General features: G+C 47.4%; 1 protein-coding gene and 1 long non-coding RNA gene across 6 annotated transcripts in view; one reads left to right on the forward strand and one right to left on the reverse strand.

Moving 5' to 3' along the window:
- Positions 1–5,527: 5,527 nt before the first annotated feature.
- LOC140632275 (uncharacterized) lies at positions 5,528–23,583 on the reverse strand. Of its 4 annotated transcripts, XR_012029790.1 has the most exons (7): positions 22,564–23,579; positions 19,599–19,691; positions 18,149–18,443; positions 17,059–17,266; positions 7,391–7,598; positions 6,615–6,828; positions 5,528–6,045 (listed from the first exon to the last, which is right to left on the reverse strand). It is a non-coding gene; the product is annotated as an uncharacterized lncRNA (long non-coding RNA). The 4 variants fall into 4 exon arrangements; XR_012029792.1 differs by having other exon boundaries at positions 6,615–7,598; positions 17,059–17,171; positions 22,564–23,583; XR_012029791.1 differs by having other exon boundaries at positions 6,615–7,598; positions 18,149–18,440; positions 22,564–23,582.
- A 287-nt stretch (positions 23,584–23,870) lies between these two features.
- Positions 23,871–24,435, forward strand: part of SH3PXD2B (SH3 and PX domains 2B) — a 100,607-nt gene continuing 100,042 nt past the window's right edge. For both annotated transcript variants that reach the window (XM_072824158.1, XM_072824161.1), the window contains exon 1: positions 23,871–23,992. In XM_072824158.1, coding sequence (XP_072680259.1) covers positions 23,918–23,992 — 75 coding nt within the window. In that variant the 5' untranslated portion in view covers positions 23,871–23,917. The remainder of the gene's footprint in view (positions 23,993–24,435) is intronic.

Genomic DNA, 24,435 nt, shown 5'->3' on the forward strand with positions numbered 1-24,435 from the left:
AGATAGAAATGCAGAGCGAATCCCCTGTGAGGATCCACATCCAACTCTAATCGTGTGTACCTTGGAGATGGGTGGGGTGTTGTTCAAAGGGACTTGAGCCCCATCTACAGCCCTTGTCCCCAGAGGAGAATGTACTCTCGTTTGATTTGTGCTCTTAAAAATTAACTTAAAAAAAAACCAAGATGAAGTCAGAGAGGGAGACAAACCATAAGAGACTCTTAATCAGAGGAAACAAACTGAGGGCCACTGGAGGGGAGGGCGTTAGGGGGCTGGGCTCACGTGTGTCATGAGCACTGGGTGTTATATGCAACTAATGAATCACTGAGCTCTACCTCTGAAACTAATAATACACTATATGTTAATTAATTGAATTTAAATTAAAAAATAAGAATACAAAAAATATATCGGTCAATATTGTCAACTTGTGGTTAATATTTAGAAATGCAGCAGAAATTTAAAAATAAATGAAACTTCTTTGAAAAAAAAATCAAATACGTGAACACAGTTAAATTATGATAACTGCCTTTCTCTGGGAAGAGCACCCAGGGTGCTGACTGCTCATCTCAAGGCAAAGAGTGGAGGAAACACAGAGCAGCCTGGAGACAGAGCCCAGGGGCTTCCCCTTCCCCACTTCTAACCGCCGTGTGGGGAGTGCACCCCCTTCGGCCTTGCCCCCAGGGCTTGGGAATTTCCTGGAAGCCTGAGGCATCCTGAGAAAAAGCATCTTCCCATCTTCTCACGGCCTTTGGGCAAAGGGAGTGGGTGAGTGTCTTTTAATTAGCATTTTCATCATTTTTCTATATTTTACTAAATCTCACACATGGTGGGGTGTGGGGGGGATAAAGCTTCAGAGAGCAGAGGTCAAGGTTTCATTAGATCTGATACCCAGAAGAGAAATGTTTCCTGGACAAATCCGAGCCCAGGGTCAAATAAGCCTTTTACAATTTTTTAAAAAATATTTTGAAATCCGTGTTCTAATTACACAAGAAATGTATGAAAATATTCTCTTAATAATCCAAACAATCTTGATGAAGCTGAGGTTCCCTCTGCCCCACATTTCCCATCCAGTCCCCATGGAAAGTGGCCATCCTACTTGACCTGGTGATCATCCTTCCAGAACTTCCTTGAGAACGTTTAATACATAAATGTATTGAAATATGTCACCCTGGATTGGCTTTGTTTCTCAGTCATTAGCAACATGCTGTACCTATCCTTCTGCAACTTTTTCTTTTCTGTTAACAAGCCTTAGAGATCTAAGTCAACATATAGATCGGTTTTGTTCTTAAATGCCACAAAGAACCATAGTATTGGGATCCCTGGGTGGCGCAGCGGTTTGGCGCCTGCCTTTGGCCCAGGGCGCGATCCTGGAGACCCAGGATCGAATCCCACGTCGGGCTCCCGGTGCCTGGAGCCTGCTTCTCCCTCTGCCTGTGTCTCTGCCTCTCTCTCTCTGTGACTATCATAAATAAATAAAAATTAAAAAAAAAAAAGAACCATAGTATTGAGATGCTGTGCATTACTTAAGTATTTAATATGGTGATATTTAAAACAAAACAAAAAACTCATATCAATTTACAAAGAAAGGAAACCTCTGCCCCTCATCACACCCCCCACACCTCTGCACCTCAGTAAAACAGAGACATCGGCCTCAATGATCTCTAAGGGCAGTTGCACAACCTGTGATTTCAAACATTTCCTCTGCCCTCCTTGAGAGTCTCCCTGCTGTGCCTGGTTTCCTCTTTGACCTTGGCTTTCTCAGGGTCTCTCTGTGAGTCAGCCAAGCTGGTGGGGGATGGGGGTGTCCCCTCACCTGCCCTGGCAGCCTGGTTTGTCAGGCTCACTCCAGCTCCTCCGACAAGCCTGTGACAAGAGAACACACACAGCACCCTCAGAGCTCCTGCCACTGCCTTAAAATAGTAGGTTTGTCTCACTCCTATGCTCTTCTGAAGCAGTCGCGCTTGGTTTGTCTAGAACTGTCTGGAAATGGAGACAATGGGCCCTGAATATCATTTCCAACTCTCAGAAGCTAGGGGCCTCGCGCCAAGGACAAATCTTTTGCACCAAAAGTCCTTTCTGATCACTGCAGAGGAGTGGGGGACTCAGGTAGAACAGGGGGACTCAAATGGGCCTAACTATGTTCCACTTCCAGCAGGGGTGGTCAACCCTCCTCTTATCCTGGCTGCCCCCTAAGAGGGCTGCCCTCCTAAAGTACCCAGATTGGGTTTGCCTCTGCACAGCCCTGTTCCCCACAAGATAATATCTGATATATTCTAGATACTTTACATCCATAAACTCATTAAGTAACACAAGAACTCTATGAGGTAGGTTCTGGTATTATCCCCAGCAGGTGAGGAGACTGAGGCAAGGACCCCAGGTAAGCACAGCTACTTAGTGGGAGAGCCAGGCCCAAGCAGTCTGTTCTTCAAATTGGGACACCCTATACTCCCCATGACCTCACCCCTTTGAAGGGGATGGGAAGAACTTTTCAAATTGAAAGTGGTGATAGCAAAAGGACTTACCCCAGAGCCCTTATTCCATAGGATATAATGGAAGATCTATTTATGGAGCTAAGGAGGCATGGGTCCCAATTGTGACCTTTTTTTCTCACCCCAGGACCTTTGCACATGCTATTTTCTGTGCCTGGAATATTATTCTCATTCTACCCATCCTTCCACCCACCCTTCCTTTACCTAACGCTTCCCATGACTAACCTTTTATCTTTTTTATGTGAGGAGTCAGCAAGAGTCACTTACTCAATCATTCATTCACTCACAAAATATGTATCACAAGCCTACTACGTGCCAGGCACTATGGTATCAACAAGACAGACATAGCATCTGCCATTGTGAGACTTATAGACCAGAGCTGGGCAGAAAATGCTCAGCCAAGAGACTGGCATATGGTGGGTCTTCAGTAAACAAAAGGCAGACTTGGAAGAGTAACGGTGAGATGACGCTGAGGACACGAAATGGGAGAGCTTTGTGCCTAGGAGTGTGCACTGAGCCAGAAAGGGTACTCACCTGCCTCCCCCAGCCCCATCCCATGCTCTGGGTGCCCTCTTTCCAAGATGGTGACAACAGAAACCGCCATTCGCCTCCCCATGCCATTTCACAGAGAAATTACTGCAAACCCTCCCAACTCCCCAGCAGGGCCCAGACTGGTCTGAGTTCTCTGTGCTGTGGTTGTCATGGCAGCCAACTGGGCTCTCGCCTGCCGCAGCAGCCTGGTAATGTCATGGATTCCCTCTGTATTCCCTGAGGCCACTCTGTGCCCAGGCCCGTGCCAGGGCAGAGACACACATTGCAAACAAACCATGCCTGAGTCCAGGGAGAGCCCGATCAGAAGGAGCCGTGGAGGAGAAGATTGGCTACTGGACTGCACCTCACACACATAAACACACACACACACACACACACACACACACACACACACACTCTAGACCCCCTGAGTATAACCAAGACATTCACAAGCGTGTGGTGGAGGGGAGACACAGATTAAGAGATGGTGCTCTGGGATTCACAGGACACAGGGCAAGAGCCACTTGAGTGGGGGCACCCCGGTAGCCACTGTTGTGCCCTGGCTATATTAGTTACGTACCGACATAACAAATTACCCCAAAACTTAGCAGCCTGAAACAACAAACAGTAACTATCTCACAGAGTTTCCAAGGGTCAGGAATCCATAGGGGCAGGAGCAGCTTAGCTGGTAGCTCCAAGCCTCTCACGGGGGTGCAGTCTCTGAAGGGACTGGGGTGTCTGCTTCCAAGCACACTCACGAGGCCGTTTGGCTGGAGGCTTCAGCTCTTGATTATGTGGGCCTCTCCACAGGGCGGCTCATGACATGGCTTCCCCAGAGCTCGTGGTCCAGGAGAAGGAAAGAGTGTGCACGTGACCAATAGACCAGCCATGAAAGAAACCACGGTTTTCTGTAACCTAATCTCAGGAGTGAGATGCCATCACTTCTGCACTATGCTATTGGTCACACAGACCAGCCAGGACAACCTAAGAGGAGACTACACGAGAGTGTGAATGGCAGCAGGAGGGATCACCGGGGCCATCTTGGAGGCTATATGCTAAGTAATACCCTTTCCTCCGTTTCCTCTTTGCTATTTAAACTTCAATTTCAATCAGATGATCCCTCCATAGCTCCAAGGAGAGAAATTGATTGGTTTGAGTTAATCAGGTAACCCCAAATTCCTCATCTGGAGTTGGTTTCGAATGCACAGATGACCCAATCCTGGCCAAGGGAAACTGAGAGGCTCTTGAGAAAGCTTTTCCTCCTGGCTACAGGAAAGAAATTGTCCTCTGAGCTCTGGGCAGTGAGGCAGGATGAAAGCAGGACACCAGGCTCTGCTTCGTGTTTGGGCCTGTGCATGTTCAATTCCCTCTGCCTGGAATGAGCCTTGTGTGGCTTTTTACTTGGCTGCCTATGGCTCAAGCTTCAGGTGGTAGCTCAGATGTCACCTTCTCACAGATGCCTTCCTGACCACCCCAGGCCAGCATAGGTTTCCCTGACCCCTGCTACTTTCTGTCACATCAGCCTCCTTATTTCCTTCTAGCACTTACCACGATCTTGAAAGATCATGTAGATTTCTTCATTTGCTGTATACTGCCTGTCTATATTATTATCTGTCTGCCCCATTGTCATATTTCCTACTATCTCTCCAGATCCCAGTACCGCCCATAGCCCAAAGCGCATACAGATAATTATTTGTTCAGCTTACCCACATCTTTGCCTTCACGTGGAGCACGAGGCCACCCCAACAGATGAGGAATCACCCCCAGAGGCCGTAAGATACCCAAAACATTTCCCCATCTTGTTGCCATTATGTTCAAATTGACACCTGGCAGATTGCATAAGCAACTTTGAAGGCAGGGTCTGTGTCTTGTACCTTCCACGGGGTCTGAGTACAGGCCTATATAGAGATTTTCCACAAGCACTGTTGTTTGTGCAAACCCAGTGATGATGGTGGTGGGGATGATAGGCTTTGCACTTGCACGACTTTTGCACTTGCAGGGACTACGCAGGACTTTCTATTAGTCAATCATCAAACAGCTGGGGACTATGGAAACAGAAATCTAAGGTAGAGCACTTAACTTAAAGAATTTACAATCCAAACAGAGAAGCCAACCAGAATTCCAAAGGCATCAGCACAGGACAGAGGAAAAAGCATGGACTCTAGAGTCAGGCAGGCTTTAGTTTCAAACTCCTCTATTGCTTACTGCTATGTGACCTGGGAAAAATCCTTCACCTCTCTATGCCTCTTTTTTCCTGCTTACAGATGAAGTTAGTCATTCTTACCTCAACTTTTGTAAAACCATATAGTTCAGTAAATACTACTCCTTAATGAATGATCACCAGGGATATAATTCCAATAGTACATAACACTGTGGACTCACAATCCAATACTACACATGGTTGCATTCAAAAAATCCAGCAGCAGTCAATAAGTAAAAGTATTTGGAATATTTATTATAATTATTACTAAAGAGTTCTAATGGCAGGGAGTTACATCACATAGGGGAAATTTTACAGAAAATCCTGGCCATAGAGAAAAGGCTCCATAAAACCTCTCTAAAATTATGTTTTAAAAAAGAATGCTTATCTTTTACAGATATATATTGCAATATACACTACAAATAAACTGCTGTGATGACGGGTATTTGCTTCAAAATAATCCAGTGGGAAGGCAGTAGTATGGTGAAAGAATTAATGAAACGAGTGGCCAGAGGTCAAAGATCATTGCGCACATGGGACTTCAAAATTGTTTTATTCCTCATGTTTTTATTTGTATTATTCTCCATGTTTGAAATGTTTCATAATGAAAATTAGATTTTGAAAGCTCTCCAAAGAACCTTGTGAGAAAGATATGCTAATTTTCCTGTTTCGCAGATGAAGGAGATAGGACAGAGAGGTTAAGTTACTTGTCCAAGGTTACACAGCTTGTTTGGGCACAGTCAGAATTGAAAACTAGGTCAGCATAACTCCAGCTGAGGCTCCGACCACACCAGTCATTAGGGGAAAAATGACAAGACAACCAAGAATCTGCAAATGTTCACAGAAAGGTATATTTAGTTAAACCACTAAAAGGGAACAGTTTTAAGAAGCCTAAACTGAAGTACCAAAGGAAAATTTATTTTCTTTTAATCAGCAATTTGGTAGGGGTAGGAGGAGAACCGCTGCTCCTCTTCATCCTTCCTGCTTCTCTTTTCTCTTAGGCTCAGGGTTTCAGAAGGTCATAATAAATAATAATGGCAATAAATGTGCCCTATCTTGCCCTGGGTCTTCCAGAGATGCCTGCAGAGGCCTAGGCACAGGGCAGACCCTCCACAATCCCCATTTTGGGACTAAATGCGGAATAGAGGCACATGGAGGTTTCTTGGAGCCCAACAGCTAGGGTTCGAATCCACTTTGCCCCCTCTAGCTGTGTGACTTTGGGCAAGTCACTCGCTCCCTCTGATCCTCGAAGAGCATTGCATTGGGCAGGTTGGAAGAAGCATCTCCCATCCCTGCCTCCCTCTTGCAGAAGCAAGCCTTGTAGAATAACATTAAGCGTCATCCCAGCCCCCTATGTGAAACCATAATAAATTGTGAATGAGTGAAAACTCGCTTACAAAAGCTGGAGCTGAATCATTCCCTGCACCTTCCGCATCTGTGGGGGCTCAAGCAGCAGAAGGCAGATGAATGGGCTGTGTACACATCTTTGGCTCTGCAGCTCCAGCACAGCACCACCACCAGCTGACTCCCCTTTCCATGGAGGATCCAGAAGGGGCTCACCTGTGTGCCTGGGGCATGTTCTTTCTAGAAGACTGGGACCCAGCAGGGTACCTGCAATGGGAGTGCTGATCTCAACCATACAGAGCTTAGAGTGATGGGCTCTCTGACCCCTCATTTTATTTTTTTTAAGATTTTATTTATTTATTTGAGGGATAACGAGAGAGAGAGAGAGAGAGAGAGAGAGAGAGCACGAGTGGGGTGAGGGGCAGAGGGAGAAGCAGACTCCCTGCTGAGCAGGAAGATGGACCTGGGGCTCAATCCTTGGACTCTGGGATCATGACCTAAGCCCAAGGCAGACGCTTAACAGACTGAGCCACCCAGGCACCTCGACCCCTTATTTTACTTGAGGAAACAATCAATTGAAAAACAAATTAGAGTCTGATGGGTTTGCCTTTCCTCCAGGACTCTGTCCACCCAGAGGCTGCTTTTGAGAAGTGACAAAGCCCTCTGGTGGTGAGTCAGCCTGATGCTGGAGGAGATCCTCCCTGAACACGTAAGGAATAACAAAGCAGTGAGTGCCCCCATCTGGAGGGAGTCAGGACTATAGAACTCATGATTTAAGACCCAAGAGCCCATAGGGCCCCAAGCTGACATGATGGTTAGTAAAAGTTACCTTTTAGTGCACAGCTACTATGTGCCAAGCTCTCCTCATAAGCCATCCCATAGAATCCTCAGTAACCCTTCTAGTTCCCATCTTACAGAAGAGAAAACTGAGGCTTCCCGAAGTTTGCTGGTCTGACCAAGGTTACTCAAGTATCCAGTAGCAGAACCAAAGTCCAATCCAGACCCACGAGTCCCAAAGTCCAGGCTCTATTTGCCAGCTGGGGAAGAAGAGAGGAAAAGAGTGAAAATAACATTTACTGAGCATCATCCGTGTCCCAGGCAGAGTGGCTCCCTTATGATAAGAGCTGCCAACACTTACCATGTACTCACCCCTGTACTGTTGTAGGAGCGTTCCCCAAACTAACTAATTTAACCTTCATGATACCCCCTGAAATAAGTACTATTTGTATTCCCAGTTTATATGAGAAGCACGGGGGATAAGTAACCTACCCAGGGTCACACAGAGGTAAGCTGGGCTTGAAGCCTGAGCGTGTAACCTCCTTGTCTGCTCCCTCTCAGAGGAGCACTCACTGCCACATTCAACCATCCTGGGGCCACGGCTCCTGACTCCCATTCCAGAGATGAACCTGTGGTCACCAGGGGTTCATGCATCATTCTTGACGCTCCCTGCTCCCTCAGCCTCTCATCCAAGCCCTTAGCCAGCCCCTCTGACTCCATTGGAATTCAGATCATTTCAGAAGGTGGCAGCCGACTCCCTGCCAGAGCCAGGCACAGTGGCTGGGACAGTGAATCAGCCCTGGACCTGGAAGGTCCTCCTTTCCCTCCATCCCCACAGGATGCATCTTAAACTAGGCATCCCCACCCTGTCCTGAATGACTGTTCTTGCTCTTTGCCAGTCTCCTTGCCACCTCACCACCCCCATTCTGATCTGCTTTCCATCCCACAGCTGCAGAAATGCCTCATTGCACAGTGCCTTTGGGGTCCCCACAGCAACCTTCGGATCAAAATCTCAGCCCCCTGATGATCCCTGAGGGCACTCGTGCTTCATCACCCTCCACATGTCTCACAGCCCCTCACTGTCACTGCTCATCCCTCAGGGTTAGTAATCAGGCTGCCCTTTGCATCAGAATAGCACACTGGCTAAGAGTGCAGTGACAAGCCAGATCACCCAAGTTCAAGTCTCAGCTCTGCCACTTACCAGCTGGGTGACCTTGGTCCCATTATTAAACCTTTCTGGGCTTCATTTTCCTCATCTTTAGGAACAACACTACATTTGTCACAAAGTTGTTTAGGATGATATGTGCCAAACACCTAGTATAGGGCCTGGCTCGTAGAAAGTGCTAGGAAAATGCTAGCTTGTTATTTTAATTAAAATTCAGTTCCACCATTACTGATTATGATGAGGATAGGATGACTCATCAAATATTCCATTTTCTTCCTTATATTCCTCAGCCCCCTGAAGTGAGGCAGAGTCACATGGCCAGTCTGGCCAGTGACATGTGAATGGAAATGTCAGAGGTAACCATCAAGCTAAAACAGTGAAAAGCACATAGGCAATTCTCCCCTTGCCCCTTTCCCTTCCATGGCCACCAACAAAGCTCATGCGGAGATTTTAAAAAGACTTGAGATCCAATTTGCCCAATCACTGAGTCATCACGCAGAGAAGAGCAGCCTTGGAGAATTGCTAAGATACATAGCCAGCCTTAGGTGAGTGAGAAATGAATTCTTGTTGGTGAGATCTAGGGGTTGGTTGTTACCACAGCAGAGCTTAGCCCTTTCTGACCAATACATTGGTGGAGCAGGTTGCATAACCTTTGTAAGTTATTCTTAATTCCCTCAACTAAAATGGGGAATCACATTAGTTTCCTATGGCTGCTAAGCCAACCACCATGAATATGGTGGCTTCGAACAACAGAAAGGCATCACTTCGGTTTGCCACAGGAATGATAGCACGACCTACCTCATGAGGATTAGGTGAGCTCGTGCACATAAATGCACTACATGCACTGACATAGAAGGTGAAAAGAGCACCTCATTAAACAGCTTGAAGAGATTGCCTTTCTTATCCGCCCCCAGATATATTGAGATATAACTGACATATAACATGGTGTGAGTTTAGGGTGTACAAAGTGTTGATTTGATATACATATATATTGCAAAATTATTAGCACAGTAAGGTTAGTTAACACATTACCTTATGTAGTTACCATTTGTGTGTGTGTGTGTGTGTGTGTGTGATAAGAACTTTTAAGATCTATTCTCTTAGCAACTTTCAAGCATACAATACAGTATTGTTAACTAGAGTCAACAGGCTGTACATTACATCCCCAGGTCTTATTCATCTTGTAACTGGAAATGTGTGCCTTTTAACCACCTACACCCATTTCCCCCATCTGCAAGCTCATGACAATCACCAATCTATTCTCTTATTCTATGAGTTCAGGTTTTTCCACTCCATGTACAAGTGAGATCATACAGTATTTGTCTTTCTCAGTCTGACTTATTTCACCTAACACAATGCCCTTAAGTTCCATTCATGCTATCAGAAATGGCAGGATTTCTTTCTTTTTTATGACTGAATAATATTCCTGTGCTTACCTACACTATCTATCTATCTACATAGGTAGAGAGAGAGAGAAATATATATCACATTTTCTTTATCTAATCATCCATCTTAATAAGCAGGTTGTTTCCATGTCTTGGCTACTGTGAGTAATGCTGCAGTAAACATGGGGGTATGGAAATCCCTTCGAGATAGCAATTGCTTTTCCTTTTGGTATATGTGCAGAAGTGGAACTGCTGGGTCATATGGTTCTACTTTTAATTTTTGAGGAACCTCTATAGTCTTCCCCACATTGGCTGCACCAATATGAATTCCCACCAACAGTGCCCAAGATTTCCTTTCCTCCCCATCCTTGCCAACACCTGTTACATCTTGTCTTTTGGGGAGGGAGGAGCAGAGGGAGAAGCAGACTCCCTGCTGAGCAGGGAGCCTGATGTGGGGCTTGATCCCCGGAACCCTGGGATCATGACCTGAGCTGAAGGCAGACACTTAACCTTCTGAGTCACCCAGGCACCCCCAGGCTCTGCTTTTAATGAACAAGAAGAGAGCTATTATTGCTCGAGTAATTAAAAATTAATTTTTCAAATAGATTGAGGAGGATCTCTAGGAACTCATATGGAGTAGCTTATAAGATGTATTTTTAAGTGAAAAAAAGCAAAGTGCCAGAAAGTACTTACAGTATGTGATCTGTTCGTAAGAAAGAGAAATAAAACCTGCATACATATATGTATGCATACGTAGCTATATGTATTTGTCCTTTTTTGTTTTGTAAAAATGGAACACGGGAAAAGTAAGGCAGAAATAATAAAAATGAAAAAAAAACCCAAAGGTGACCCCCTCCCCAGATCATGTGCTCTCTCTCTCAAATAAATGAATTAATTTTTTTAAAGCAAAGCCTATAAGGCTAAAGGCTCTCTCAATATTTCCCCAGTCTCCCACACCCTCATGCCAGCCATCCCCAGAGTTTGGTGTTCCTCCCCCCAGACCCTTCCCCATGCATCCATGCAGCACGTGCACACTTGGAAAAGGTTTCTCTCCATAGATGGTATCACATTATAAACATGACTCTGCAGACCTGCTTTCTTGACTGAACAACGCGTGATTATTCAGTCATGTCTCCAGGTAGCGTCCCACTTTCCCTATCTAAAGAAATCCTTCACCTCCTGAAGGCCCAGCTCAAATGTCACACCCTCTTAAAGCCTGCCACGGTGTTACAGGACAGAAGTCATCCTTCCTACTCCTGTGCTCCTGCTGCCAATGACTTATCTTTAACTATAGCTTTCATCCTGATAAACTAATTATAATGGGAATGCTATATAAGGTATGTGCAGTGTCTGTGACAGACACCTTCGCATGACCCTAGGACAGTTGCGTGGTGAGTATGGGTGCTACTAAGAACAGGGCCCATGTCTTCACTTAACGTTCTTTCAACAAATATTAAGTGCAGACCTACTATATGCTAAGCTTGGGCGAGACACTGAGCATAGAGGGGAGGGAAAGACAGATGTGGTCTGCTGGTTGATTCTAAATGCAGTATCGGGTAGTAAATAGCGTGAATTCAACAGCCAGTTGCCTGGGTTCAGATCCTGGTTCTGCTTCTTAGGAGCTACACGTGTGACCTTGTTGATCTTGCCTTTATGATTCTGGTACTTCCTTTATCACATATTTTGCACTAATTTTGGTGTTTAATAAATATTTCATGAACATATTATTTACCTTCATTACTGAGGGGTTTGGGGCACCCCCTTTCAATTTTGCATCTGAAATGAGTGCTTCACTCAGCTCACCATAGTCCTTGCCTTGCCTTGTGAAATTATTTAATTCCTTTATGCCTAAGTTTCTCTTCTGTAAAATGGAAAGAACAATAGCACCTCCCTCTCAATGTTGCTGCAAGGATTAAATAAACTAATATATGTACAGAGATTAAACCAGAGCTCAGAAGTGTAAGTTGAGTATTAGCTGTCCTTATGACCACAGTGCCTGGGCCATAGGGAGCACGCAGTTGATGTTGGCTGTTAAATGAACACTGCAATAGTCACTGCATGCTTGGTGGCACCTCTTACCATCTTCACATCAAGTAGGATTTTCCCATAATCATCTACAATATATAATGGGCTCGGTGGTGCTCTTATATTTAAAACAAATCATCTATTCTTTTTAATCTCACAGTTCCTTTACAAAGGATGGAAAGGTTCCTCGCTCAGACCATTCTGCCTTCTTGCAAAACTCCACTCATCTTTGTCCATGATCACATCTTATCATTTCCCCAGCACACTCTCCAAGCCTCCAGGACCCCCTCCTTGGACCAGTAACAAATGCATCTCAATCACTCCTGTCACCATTGCCTTCATCATCTTGCTTCCTTTTCATGGTCACGCTAGTAATTCACGAAGGACATTTACAAAAAGCAGTCTTCTGTTGTACATCTTCTGTCAGAGCAGAAACCTCAGGAGCACAGGGCAGATCCTCCTCCCTCCTGACTTAGAATCTTCTGACCTAGAGCCATCCATCAACGAGCTCTTCCTTCCATTGGTTCCAGCCCCTCCCTGGGCTAGCTGGCTTTTAAATACAGCTCAATTATTAATCTTTCTTTCGTTGAATTGTTCCTTTTTCCTTTCTTACTCCATAACATATTAATGCTTTTTCTTCTATTTTCTGTTATTTTTACTTGCTTTCCACTCAGAATCTTGATATTCTACCCTCTAGCTTCCTTGCCTGTTTAGTTCAAAGCAACATATGCTGATCTCCATTCCGTGGGTACTTCCCGATTGTCCCCAGTGCCCTTTAATGTATCTATTTGTCAAGATTCCACCTTCCTGAATCCCCTTCCCTTATGATTAACTTCACTCCCAGTCACTGTGGCTTTTGCCACAGTCAAAGCCATCGTGGATCCTGGCTCCACTTACAGGAAGCTCGTCTACCCTGGCCTGTATCCCCAAGTCCTCCCGAGCCTCTCCGCGCCTACAGGAACCTCCACTGCCTGTCCCTCGCTCTGCTGAGAAAAGAACATGGCCCTGGGGGCTGCCAGACACTGGGAAACCGAGGTACCCCAGCAGAAATGCTAACAGCTTCTCAATCACAATCAGGGCACATTTCATTCATTTTCTCCTGGGTACAAGATCTACTCAGGAGAATGCCTTTTGCTTTAATTTTTCCTATTTCTAAGTAGTTTGAGTTTTTTCTTTTAGTTTAAATTAGTATCACTTATGTCTTTGTTTTATTGCCTTGTAGGCAAAACATGTGGGCAATACGTTATCTGTCTTTTGTGCTTAATTTAACTGTTCTTAGTGGCTACAAGTAGGATCTATTTTTGTTGTTGGTGCATGAACATCATAAAGAAGGTATATTCTTTATTTGCAAAGGACAAAGTTCCAGGTGTGTCCATGGCACCAATGATAAGGGCCACCCTCCATTAGGGACTTGTCAGGCTCTGTGCCATGCCCTTTCCACACATTTGCTCATGTAATCCCCCAGCACCCTGTAAGAAATGTCTGTTGTGATCCTCGACCTTACTGATGGGAAAACTAGGGCTTAGAGGGGTTCCATAACTTGTATACAGTTACAAAATGAGAGGTGTGGGGCTGAGATTCAAATTAAGTCTGATTGCTAAGCTTAGGCTAGCTTATGATTGAACTCTTCCCTATCAGGGACTCAGGAGCTCCTAGGGGACATAATGAGCCCCCCAGTTATGTGAAAAATGCCAGCATATGTGCAGATGTGCATTTTTCTGAAGCCAGGGATCACTGAGCTCATTAGATTCTCCAAAAAGGTCAAGAATCGCAGTTCTGTGTCCGTATGTACTTTTTTGTCTGTTTGGTTTACCAAAGATGGAGATGGGTGTCGTAACATGCTCCTCTTGTCTTGAGCTTCTTTCTATTTCTTTCTATTCTGTTTTATCTATTTTGCTGCAATGGAGTTTCTTTTTATTCTGCTTTATCTATTTTTCTGCAATCACGGCCTAGGACTCATTCTATCAATGCAAATTGGACCTCTTTCTCAACATAAAATGACCGTCTACAACTAAATAACTACTTTTTAGAATCCAGGTTTACTACCCCTTGCAGGCTATATATCTGAGACCCCACATTTCCCTTCTCCAAACTCTGGTTCTATAAAGCACAAGTCCTCTTCCTGCCACTAGGACCATGGTTAGGCTCAAGAGAAACTTCAAGCCCATGAGACCAGAAACATGTGTCTAGAAATGAATTCCTACTTCCTCCCTATAGACATGCTTTTTTGGGATCCCTGGGTGGCGCAGCGGTTTAGCACCTGCCTTTGGCCCAGGGCGCAATCCTGGAGACCCGGGATCAAATCCCACGTCGGGTTCCCGGTGCATGGAGCCTGCTTCTCCCTCTGCCTGTGTCTCTGCCTCTCTCTCTCTCACTGTGTGCCTATCATAAATAAATAAAAATTTAAAAAAAAAAGACATGCTTTTTCTCTCCAACTCAAGTGAGTAATAGGCTCTGGGCTCCCTTGCTTCTTGGAAGAATTGAAACAGGCCTTTTTTCCTTCCCAAATCCAAGTAAGAACAGAGTTCCCCAAATAAGAACAGGCTTTAAGAAGAGGATGGAAAAGAAAGAAGCAGTTCTGATGATTTCTTGCTCCCAGCCAGGCTATGCTGGTCCATCTTGAATATACACTATCTCCCAGAACACCAATCAGATGAGGATATTTTGTGCCAGTAATGGAATGGGACAAAAAAAGACAACTCCTTAGTTCCCCCATTCCTCCCACCTGCTAGGCAAAAAGTATTACCCAATCACCTAATTGCCCCACTTCTCGAAAGCACCCAATCCAAAACAAACCCCCACATCCCCTAATACAGACCCCAACTCTCTAATAAGCCCCCTAACCTCTCTTACCAGATGCCATGGCTCTCCATGGTGTGTGTCCCACTCAATGGGACAGGTGGTACACCCAACTCTGTTTGCCCACGGATATGTGCCTGGGCTCCATGGCTGATGGGCATCACCAAGGGGTTTCCCCCAGGACAAAAAGAACCCTCCTCCCCAGATCTGAATCCATAGAAGGGATCTGTGTCCTCTCTAGAGCTACTGCTTGAGAAAGGATGGGAGGTCTGCAGAGACTCTGAGGATTACCAGAGGGGCTGCATCCTGACCTGCAGTGCCCCCTAAATGCCCCCAGAGATTCTGCACCCCTAGCTGAGTGTGAATGTGCTGAGCAGGGCACATGAAAGAACCATGTGGGCTAGAGCCATGGGCAGCTTCTCAAGAATGGCTAGACACGACAACCGGAGATAAGCTGCCTATTAGAGCCTAGGGGAGGGGTTTCCTTGAGAGTGGCTGAGATTAATTTACCCAACAACCCACCAGGTTACAGACAGTCAACAACTAGTTGATTTAAGAAAATTAAGAAACTAAGTCTTTCTTGGATACCTACATCTGTGGCCTGAGTTTTGTACCAGCTACACTGGATTAAGTACAAAGGTAGACTGATGGGACACTGGATGTCTTGATTAACTACAGGGCAGAGATAAGTCCGGCCTCCAGAAAACTCTGAATCCAGACCTGAAAGGAAGCCAGGACTCCATGTTCACCTCCCATCCCTGCTTCTCTCCACAGGTCAGTCTGATCCTTTTCTTCCATTTCACGTGACCCACTATTCAGTGCCCCAGCAGGAGATGCCACCTCACAGCTCCAAAATGTCCAGGCTGGGGTCCCAGGAAAGCAGAGCTTGATGTCAAGGGAAGCACTGGAGACTGGGATTCAGGGAGCAGGAGGGAGGCCCAGGACGGGGAGCCATTCAAAGATGTGTCACCAAGTGGCCAGAGCTTCAAGTGACTGGTTGCTTGATCCCACAGGCCCAGCTGAGGAGTCATCCTTCTGGGGGAAGGAAGGGAAAGCATCTCAAATGCCTTCTCACCATTCCTTGACTGTTCAATCTCTGAATCTGTGGTCTGCACCCAATCCTGTGATTAGGTGAGTCCTATTTATCCATCACTTCTCCACTTAAACATGACCTCCTCAGGGCAGCCAGCAGACATCTCGTTGGGTCTTCACATGGTGGGAGGGGCAAGGGAGCTCTCTCAAGTCTTACAAAGGCATTAATCCCATTCATGAAGGCTCTGCCTCCCAAAGGCCCCCCTACCTAATATCATTACCTTGGGGGCTAGGTTTCAACATATGAACTTGGGGTGCAGGGGTCACATTGAGATCGTAGCATCATCATAGTCTCTCCAGGATCCAAGCTGGCAGAGCAGCCACCATCTGGGGCATTGCCAGGCACAGAGTAGAGGTGAACTTGACTACTTTCCCTTCTGCCTGGAAGTGACACGCTTTGCTTCTGTTCACATCGCAATGGCCAAGCAAGTCTCATAACCCACTCTGAATAGTGGGTGGAGGACTGCAAGCCATGCCAGAATCTATTCTCATTCTGGCAGACAGAGCGGACTCTGTAAAACATACATCAGGTCATGCTGCCCCTCAGGGTCAAAACCAGGATTCCATGGTCCTGACAAGGCCCTCTGGAAGTCAGCACCCCATTACCTCTCTGACTCCATGCATCCTGCTTCTCCTTCCTTTCCCTGCTCCCTTCCAACTATGCTGACTTCCTTTCTGTTCTGAGGCATTCGAGCCATGCTCCTGCCTTTGCACTGGCTGTTCCTTCCTTTTGGAGGGTTCTTCCTCCAAGCACAGGCATGGCTCACTGCCTCACCTTCAAGTCTGTACTCAAAATCGCCTCCTCAATGAAGCCTACCTGTTCCACCCTATTGAAAATTGCCTCCTGCTCTCCTGACGCCCAACCTCTTAGTTCCCATTAGCCTGCCCTATTTTTATTTTGCTCCTAACACTTTTTACCTTCTAACATGCTATACAATTTCCCTATTTCTTATGTTTATTGCTAGAATGTCGGTGCCACAAGAAAAAGGATCTTTACCTGTTTCATTCAATGATGTATCCCAAGCATCTCAGGCAATGCCTGGCACATATTAGGGACCCAATAAGTTCTGTGTGTGCAAGTGATAAATACTTATGTACGAGCAATAAATAAATACCAGTGAATATATACGTAGGCTCCCTGAGCTACCTGTGCTTTGGGATCATGCTCTGACACGCTTTATCTTAAGGGGCAAAGCTGAACCATAACCTTCATATTCAATGCAACAAACTTCTAGGGTGACCAAACAGACTTACCTGGCAGTTGGGCCCTAGGTAGCACTGGGGATGATCAAACAGCAATTGTTCCCCCAGGAGCAGGAGAGTGAGGATGCGCTGGCAGCGGCGACAAGCTGGCTGCCACCTGGTGGCTAGATGAGGAAATGCACCCAGTCTCATTTAGCGAAGCTGTTCAAGGACAGGTAACCTCTACCTTTTAATATCTCTCTGCAAGTTTCTCTAGACTCTGTGAACAAGATAGGTGTCACAGGCGTGGTCCCCTCAGAGGTCTCCGGTATGTGTGCCCATTGACCTGAAATGTAGCCCAAACTCTTTCTGCAATCAACACGATCTCTCACACATCCATTTGTTTATCTGTTCATTCCTTCAACAAACATTTGCTGGGCAGTTGCCAGGGGTCCAGACTCAGGGGAAGAAGAGAGAGGCCCTGCCTTTCTTGTGGGGAAGAAAGTCACTCATTTATTCGACAGTGATTTACATACTACAAGCCCACAAGCGTTGTGCTGGCATTGTAGATAATAACCAATGATGAGACAGCTGAACTGACCTAATGAACCTGATGTTCTATTGACAGATAAATAAAAGCATGAAACAGTGATAGGCGCTGTGAAGGAAATGCATGGAGGAGAGAGATGAGGTGGGCTACTTTAGTAGGGAAGATCTCAGAACAGATGACATTTGATGTGATGAACACAGGCTATTATATGTTGGCAAATTGAATTTAAATAAAATATATATTTTTTTAAAAAAAGAATAGATGACATTTAAACTGAGGCCTGAAATATAGGAATGGGCCAGTCAAGGGGAAAGCATCCCAGGAGGAGGGAACAGCGTATGCAAAATGGTGTGTATTCTAGAATGGAGAGAAGGCCAGAATGGCTAGAGGGTAGTGTGCCAGGGAGAGGGGATGAGACGAAGTCAATATGGGGGGAACCTGGTGGGGGTTTGGCTATAGTGAGGCCTTGATCTTTATAGATATTATCTAACTTAACTTTTCTAAAGACCCATCTGGCTGGAGACAGTGGCTTTTGGGGTGTCGGTCCATTTGGGCTACAATAACAATACTATAGATTGGTTCGCTTATAAACAACAGAAAGTCATTTCTTACCATTCTGGGAGCCAGGAATTCCAAGACCAAGGTGTTGATTTGGAGTCTGGTGAGAGCCCACATCCTAGCTCATAAACAGCAGCCTTTTCACTGTGTCCTCAATGAAGACAGAAGGAGTGAGGGAGCGCTCTGGAATCTCTTTTATAAGGGCACTCATCTCATTTCATGAAAGCTCCATCCTTGTGACCTAATCACCTCCTAGAGACTCCCGCCTCCAAATAACATCAAATTGGGAATCAGATTTCAGCATGGATCTGAAGACACAAACATTCACTCTGTAGCAGAAAGATATCTACTGAATGAAGAGGAGAGGGTATGAATATTAAGAAAACATCAGTCCTATCCTCAAGTGAGGTCTTACTGAACATGGGTTAGGCACCTAACAGGTCTGAATTCAGATCCCAGCTTCATCACTTTTCTGTGCTATGACACTGGGCAACTTCTCTGAGCTTTGCTTTTCTCACTTGAAAATGGGAAAAATAACACACCATGAGTTTCTTTGACAAATTAGATAGGGAATTGGGTAGGGAATGTCTGGTGCTATATATAGTACCTGGTCCGTGATCAGACACACACGTGTCACTTTACACACACATCCCTTTACAAAGTGAGGAAAAGACAGATATAGGCACAATTTATGAACACAAAGTAGGTAGGGCTGAAAGCAGTACTAAAGGATCCAGGTCTGGAGGCCTTGAATGCCAATCTATAGCACATGAACATCTATGAGCAGTGGGAGCCAGTGAGGGTTTCTGAGCAGGGGAGGATTATGGACAGAGCTTCCTTTTAGGAAGAAGATAATTATGGAAGCCAGGAGAAGAGAGAAGATGGAAGGAAAGTGTGCTTTCCTTCTTCAGACTCTGAAATGTAACTTTACTCAAGCTCCTCACCACCTCCTAGGCTCTGCCCTGCAGCCTGGGCACCTGGAACTTTGCTTTAAGGCTCACTTCCTTACAGCCCATGATCTATTTCCCAGGACCACATGTGCCTGGCCACTGAGCATTTGTAGGTTTGGCTGTGTTTGTTATGAGCATCTTGCTGTGCTAGTCAATCAGATGACAGTCTCAGAGGGAAAGAATCTCTCCCTGCCTTTGTTCTTAAAAGAGGTCTGATTCCATCTCAGACAGTCGATGGGGGGTGTGGGAGAGAAAAGGAGCAGGGCCTCAGCTCCCTGGGCCCGGCTGTCCATCCGGGGGACTTGGGATTTGGGAGTACAGCCTGACATCCAGGTAGATAACAAAAATCACAAAAAGACCAGAACCTAATTCGGGTTGATGGACTCCATGCCCCTCAAATGTGTAGCCCTCCTCCCAAATACACCCACCATATGGAATTCTGTGGTCTGTCAGCTTCAGCATTGATTTTCTATGGTCTACAGCTCTTGAGCTTGCAAAATGCACTTCTAGAACAGAAATTTTAAAGAATTAAGTCAGCTAAGCAGCAAATTTACCTTTTTCTCTGCTCTGTTCTCTTCACAGCCCAATCAGGGAAAATGCAGTGTTCCCAGGAGTATGGACACAGTGAAGCTTGGTGGAAGAGGTCTCTGGGGAGTGAGTAGGGACAAAAGTAAGCCCAGCCCAGGAGAGAATTTAGGTTAAAGAGATGGAGATGGATTTATTCTTCTCACAGGCATTTCCTCAGGGCCTCTCAATGCTAGTCTGTGCCAGATGCTGGGGGACTTGAGACAAATAGGACACATTCCAGCTCCTTGGGGGCTCAGAGTCTGGCAAAGGAATCAGATCTATAAGAAGGCAATAATGGCTGTGACAAGGCATGATGATAGCTGGAGGGAGGATGGTGGGGAAGCAATTATACATCTGGGATGAAGGGCTTCCTGGAGGAAGTGACATCCAAGCTGGGCTTTGAAGGCTGAATAAGAGGTCACTAGCAGACAGGGTAGGGAAATGAATCGCTTACACTAAGGTATACTAGGAGGAAAAAACAGAATATATTTCCTTCTGAAAATCACAAGTCATTTCTATTTGGGGGATATAGGGAAAACAGAGGCAACTGGTAGGAGATGAGACTGGACATAAAATCAGGGGCGAAAAAGAGGATCAGGACTAGGAAAGAGTAGATGTAGTTCATAGCAAAGTTGGTATTAAATTAGGATTGAGGGGATCCCTGGGTGGCGCAGCGGTTTAGCACCTGCCTTTGGCCCAGGGCGAAATCCTGGAGACCCGGGATCAAATCCCACGTCGGGCTCCCGGTGCGTGGAGCCTGCTTCTCTCTCTGCCTGTGTCTCTGCCCCTCTCTCTCTCTCTCTCTCTCTCTCTCTCTGTGTGTGACTATCATAAATTTAAAAAAATTTTTTTAAATAAAAAAAATAAAAAGGATTGAGGGCAGCCCCGGTGGTTTAGCGCCACCTTCAGCCCGGGGCGTGATCCTGGAGACCCGGGATCGAGTCCCACATCGGGCTTCCTGCATGGAGCCTGCTTCTCCCACTGTCTGTGTCTCTGCTTCTCTCTCTAGCCGTGTCTCTATGAATAAATAAATAAAATCTTTAAATAAATAAATAAATAAATAAATAAATAAATAAATAAATAAATAAATAAATTAGGATTGAGGGACGCCTGGGTGGCTCAGTGGTTGAGTGTCTGCCTTCAGCCCAGGGTGTGATCCTGGGATCGGGAATCGAGTCCCATGTCGGGCTCCCTGTGAGGAGCCTGCTTCTCCCTCTGCCTATATCTCTGTCTCTCTCATGAATAAATAAATAAATCTTTTCACTAAATAAATAAATAAATAAATAAATAAGTAAGTAAATTAGGATTGAAATTTGGATGCACTTAAAGGGAGATGTTTAGCAGTCTCAGATCAGCTAATAGCAAAATAACAAAAATACATGTACTTATGTGTATTATCTCACTTAGACCCCCAGTGAACAAGCCATCTTACAGATCAGGAGATAGAGTAGAGAGAGGTCACGTGACTTGCCCAAAGTCACACAATTGGTAAATGGTGGTTGCCAGGTGCTGAGGGAGGAGGAATGGGGAATGCTCGCTTCAAGGGCACAGAGTTTCAATTTGGGAAGATCAAAAAAATCCTAGAGATGGATGTTGGTGACAGTTGCACAACAATGTGAATGTTCTTAATGCCACAGAATGGAACACTTACAAATGGTGAAAATTTTGTATCACCTACATTTTACTACAATAAAGAAGAAGAAAAGAGAGACAAAGGAAGTGCAGGGAAAGATGCAAGTATTGCACCTTCTGCTACAGGCAGGTAAGAGGAAAGTCTGTCTTCCCAGGCCAGGCCTGCCACAGCAGAAGAGGTAAGCAAGCACAGGAGGGCTGAGGTCCCAACTTCGCCATTCAGTGTACGACTCGGCCAGGTTGCATTGCCTTTCTGGGAAAACCGAGGAAGCTGGCTGATTCACAGATTTCCTCTAGCGGCTGCCTTCTGTGGTTCTGCCTTATTAGGAAGGCTTGGCTCATTCAGAGGATGAGGTAAAAGGAACAGAAAAGCCAGGCCTTTAACATACTGGACATTTCCAAGGATGTGACTTGCAATTATGCTTCAGAAGAATGTCCCTTACAGAAATGGTATCAGTGAAAGTCCTGGTGTTCAATGGGTGACTCTCTCAACAGGGCCACTGGGGGACGTTTACCTAAGGGTCCACTTACAAAGGTGTGGGCAGAGCTTGGGGAACCATGAGGAGATAGTGCAGTGCCCAGAGCTCTTTCCCACTAAGTGGAACTCTTAACACGCTTAGCGGGTTAAAAGTGGTTCCGGGAACCCTAAGGGAGAAGGTACGTGCAAGGCCACCTTTGGTAAGCACAACCGTGCAGGAAGAGAACTCAGGAAATTAATACCCAGACCTCTCTTTTCTTCTGCTCAATCTCCTGCCAGGGCCTCCCATTGGCCAAGCCCACCAGGAAGCGGAGTACAAGGAGCCCATGGGTGAAATCAGCACAGGCCATCCTCTGGGGCCAGGGCAGGGTGGTTAGAGGAGAAGGAAAGAAGTTGGAGGGAATCCCTGGGTGTCTCAGCGGTTTGGTGCCTGCCTTTGGCCCAGGGCGCGATCCTGGAGTCCCGGGATCAAGACCCGCGTCAGGCTCCTGGCATGGAGCCTGCTTCTCCCTCTGCCTGTATCTCTGCCTCTCTCTCTCTCTCTCTCTCTATATATATATATATATATATATATATATATATAGTGAATAAAAAAATAAAATCTTAAAAAAAAATTTTTTTTTAAAGGAAGGAAGTTGGAGAGACAAATAGTAGGGTGGATCCAAAGTGAATCTGCACTAAACTATCCAGGGATTTGGCCAGGGCTGCTGGGAAGCATCCTCCCCTGGATGACCCCTACCATCATTCAAAGGGTGACCTTGCCCCCAGGGTGGGAAGGAGCCCAGGGCTCTTTCAGGCCTACAGGGGAGCTATGCAGTTTGTTGGAAAAAGCCCCCACTTACTAGCGTGACAGCATGGGCCAGGCTTCTATCCCAGGATCGATGCGTACATTCGTTCAGATGTTTGTTCAGCCAACACCTGAAAACTACTCCCAGCCAAGCCAGGACAAGGAGGCACTAGATGAAGAAACGTAGAGCTGCCCCAGCCACCTTAGCTTGCAAAATATGCCGAGAGCCAGACAGTGATGGGTTCTTTCCACCAGTTCTGTGAGTCTGGAGCCTGCTCTCAGTCACCTCCTCTGTAGTATGGGCCAACCGCCGGTTCCTCCCAGAGTTGTCTTGAGGATTCACAGGGAACATTTCAGAAAAGCAGAAGGCACTGCACGTGCAAAGGAGTACTTGGCCCACATTTGGGAATCAATGGCTCTGTTACCAAGCACCCATTTGCCCCACGCTCATATCCACCACCCTATGACGCGGTTCGGCTACGTCGATTATATTGGACTTGCCTTTGTTGCGCCTTCTGTCTCCCTCTCTCCCCATCTCTCAGACTGTACACCTAGGAAAAGAAGCTGCTGGCCTCTCGCTACTCCCTGAATCCCCAAGGCTTGGGTCTGAGTTTAAAACTGCCAGCATCGGGATCCCTGGGTGGCGCAGCGGTTTGGCGCCTGCCTTCGGCCTAGGGCGCGATCCTGGAGACCCGGGATCGAATCCCACATCGGGCTCCCGGTGCATGGAGCCTGCTTCTCCCTCTGCCTGTGTCTCTGCGCCTCTCTCTCTCTCTCTCTGTGTGACTACCATAAATAAATAAAAATTAAAAAAATAAAAATAAAAAATAAAACTGCCAGCATCTCTACCGCGGCCAGACACTGCCAACGGCTTCCCACGCGTCTTCACGCGGCAGGCAGGCGTTCCAGGCCCATTTCACAGATGAAGCAACTGAGGCCGGAGAGGTTAAAGCGACTTGCCCCAGGCCACGGAATAGACTGCGGGAGAGTCGGAATCTGAACCCGGGATTCAGATCCGGCTCCCGAGCCGGCGAGTGCGGGGGCGAGTGTGCCGGTGGGTCAGCGACTGGGCCGGGCCGCCGGGGCGGGGCGCGGGGACAAAGGCGCGGCGCGGCCGGACGCGGGCCCCCCGGGGCGGCCGCCGGGGCGGGAGCGGGGCCGGGCCCTTTAAGGGGGCGGGGAGCGGCGCGGGGGGCGGGCCGGGGGCGGGCCGGGGGCGGGGGCGGCGGGCCGGGCCGAGGGCGCGCGGAGCGCAGGGCGGCGGCGGCGGCGGCGGCGGCGGCTCGTGCTCGGTCGGTGCTCGCCCGCCCCGGGCTCCGGATAGCGCTCGGCGCCCGCTCCCGGCCCCCGCGGCCGCCCCGCCCCGCCCCGCCCCGCGCCGCGCCGCGCCGGGCCCGCGGACGACGGCCATGCCGCCGCGGCGCAGCATCGTGGAGGTGAAGGTGCTGGACGTGCAGAAGCGGCGGGTGCCCAACAAGCATTATGTGAGTGCCGCGCGGCCCCCACGCCCCCTCGAGCCCGCGCCCCGCCCGGGCCGACCGAGAGCCCCCCGGCTCCCAGAACTTCCCAGCCCGCCTGCCCCCTCCCCCTCCCCCTCCCCCTCGGCCCCGCTGCGGCGCGCCCGGGTCTCTCCCAGCTCCTCCCCCTCCCCCTCCTCTCTTTTCCCGGTTCTGCCCCCCTCCTTCCCGTCCTCCCGCCTCGCCCCCCCCCCCGCTCGTCCCTCGGCAGCTGCTCTCCTCCTTTCCGTGGCCCCCTTGTGCCCCCACTCCTCCTGCCCATCTGTGGAAAAGTCTGGCCCCGGCCAGTGTAGGGGACAGAGAGACAGAAAGAGGGGGAGGGGGGAAGAGAGACCCAGAGAAGCTCCTGTTCCCCGGCCACCCGCCCCTTCCCCCTGCCCAGAGGCACCCAGGCCCGCAGCGCCTGGCCA

Source organism: Canis lupus, chromosome 4, assembly GCF_048164855.1.
Source record: "Canis lupus baileyi chromosome 4, mCanLup2.hap1, whole genome shotgun sequence".
Classification (NCBI taxonomy): Eukaryota; Metazoa; Chordata; class Mammalia; order Carnivora; family Canidae; genus Canis; species Canis lupus.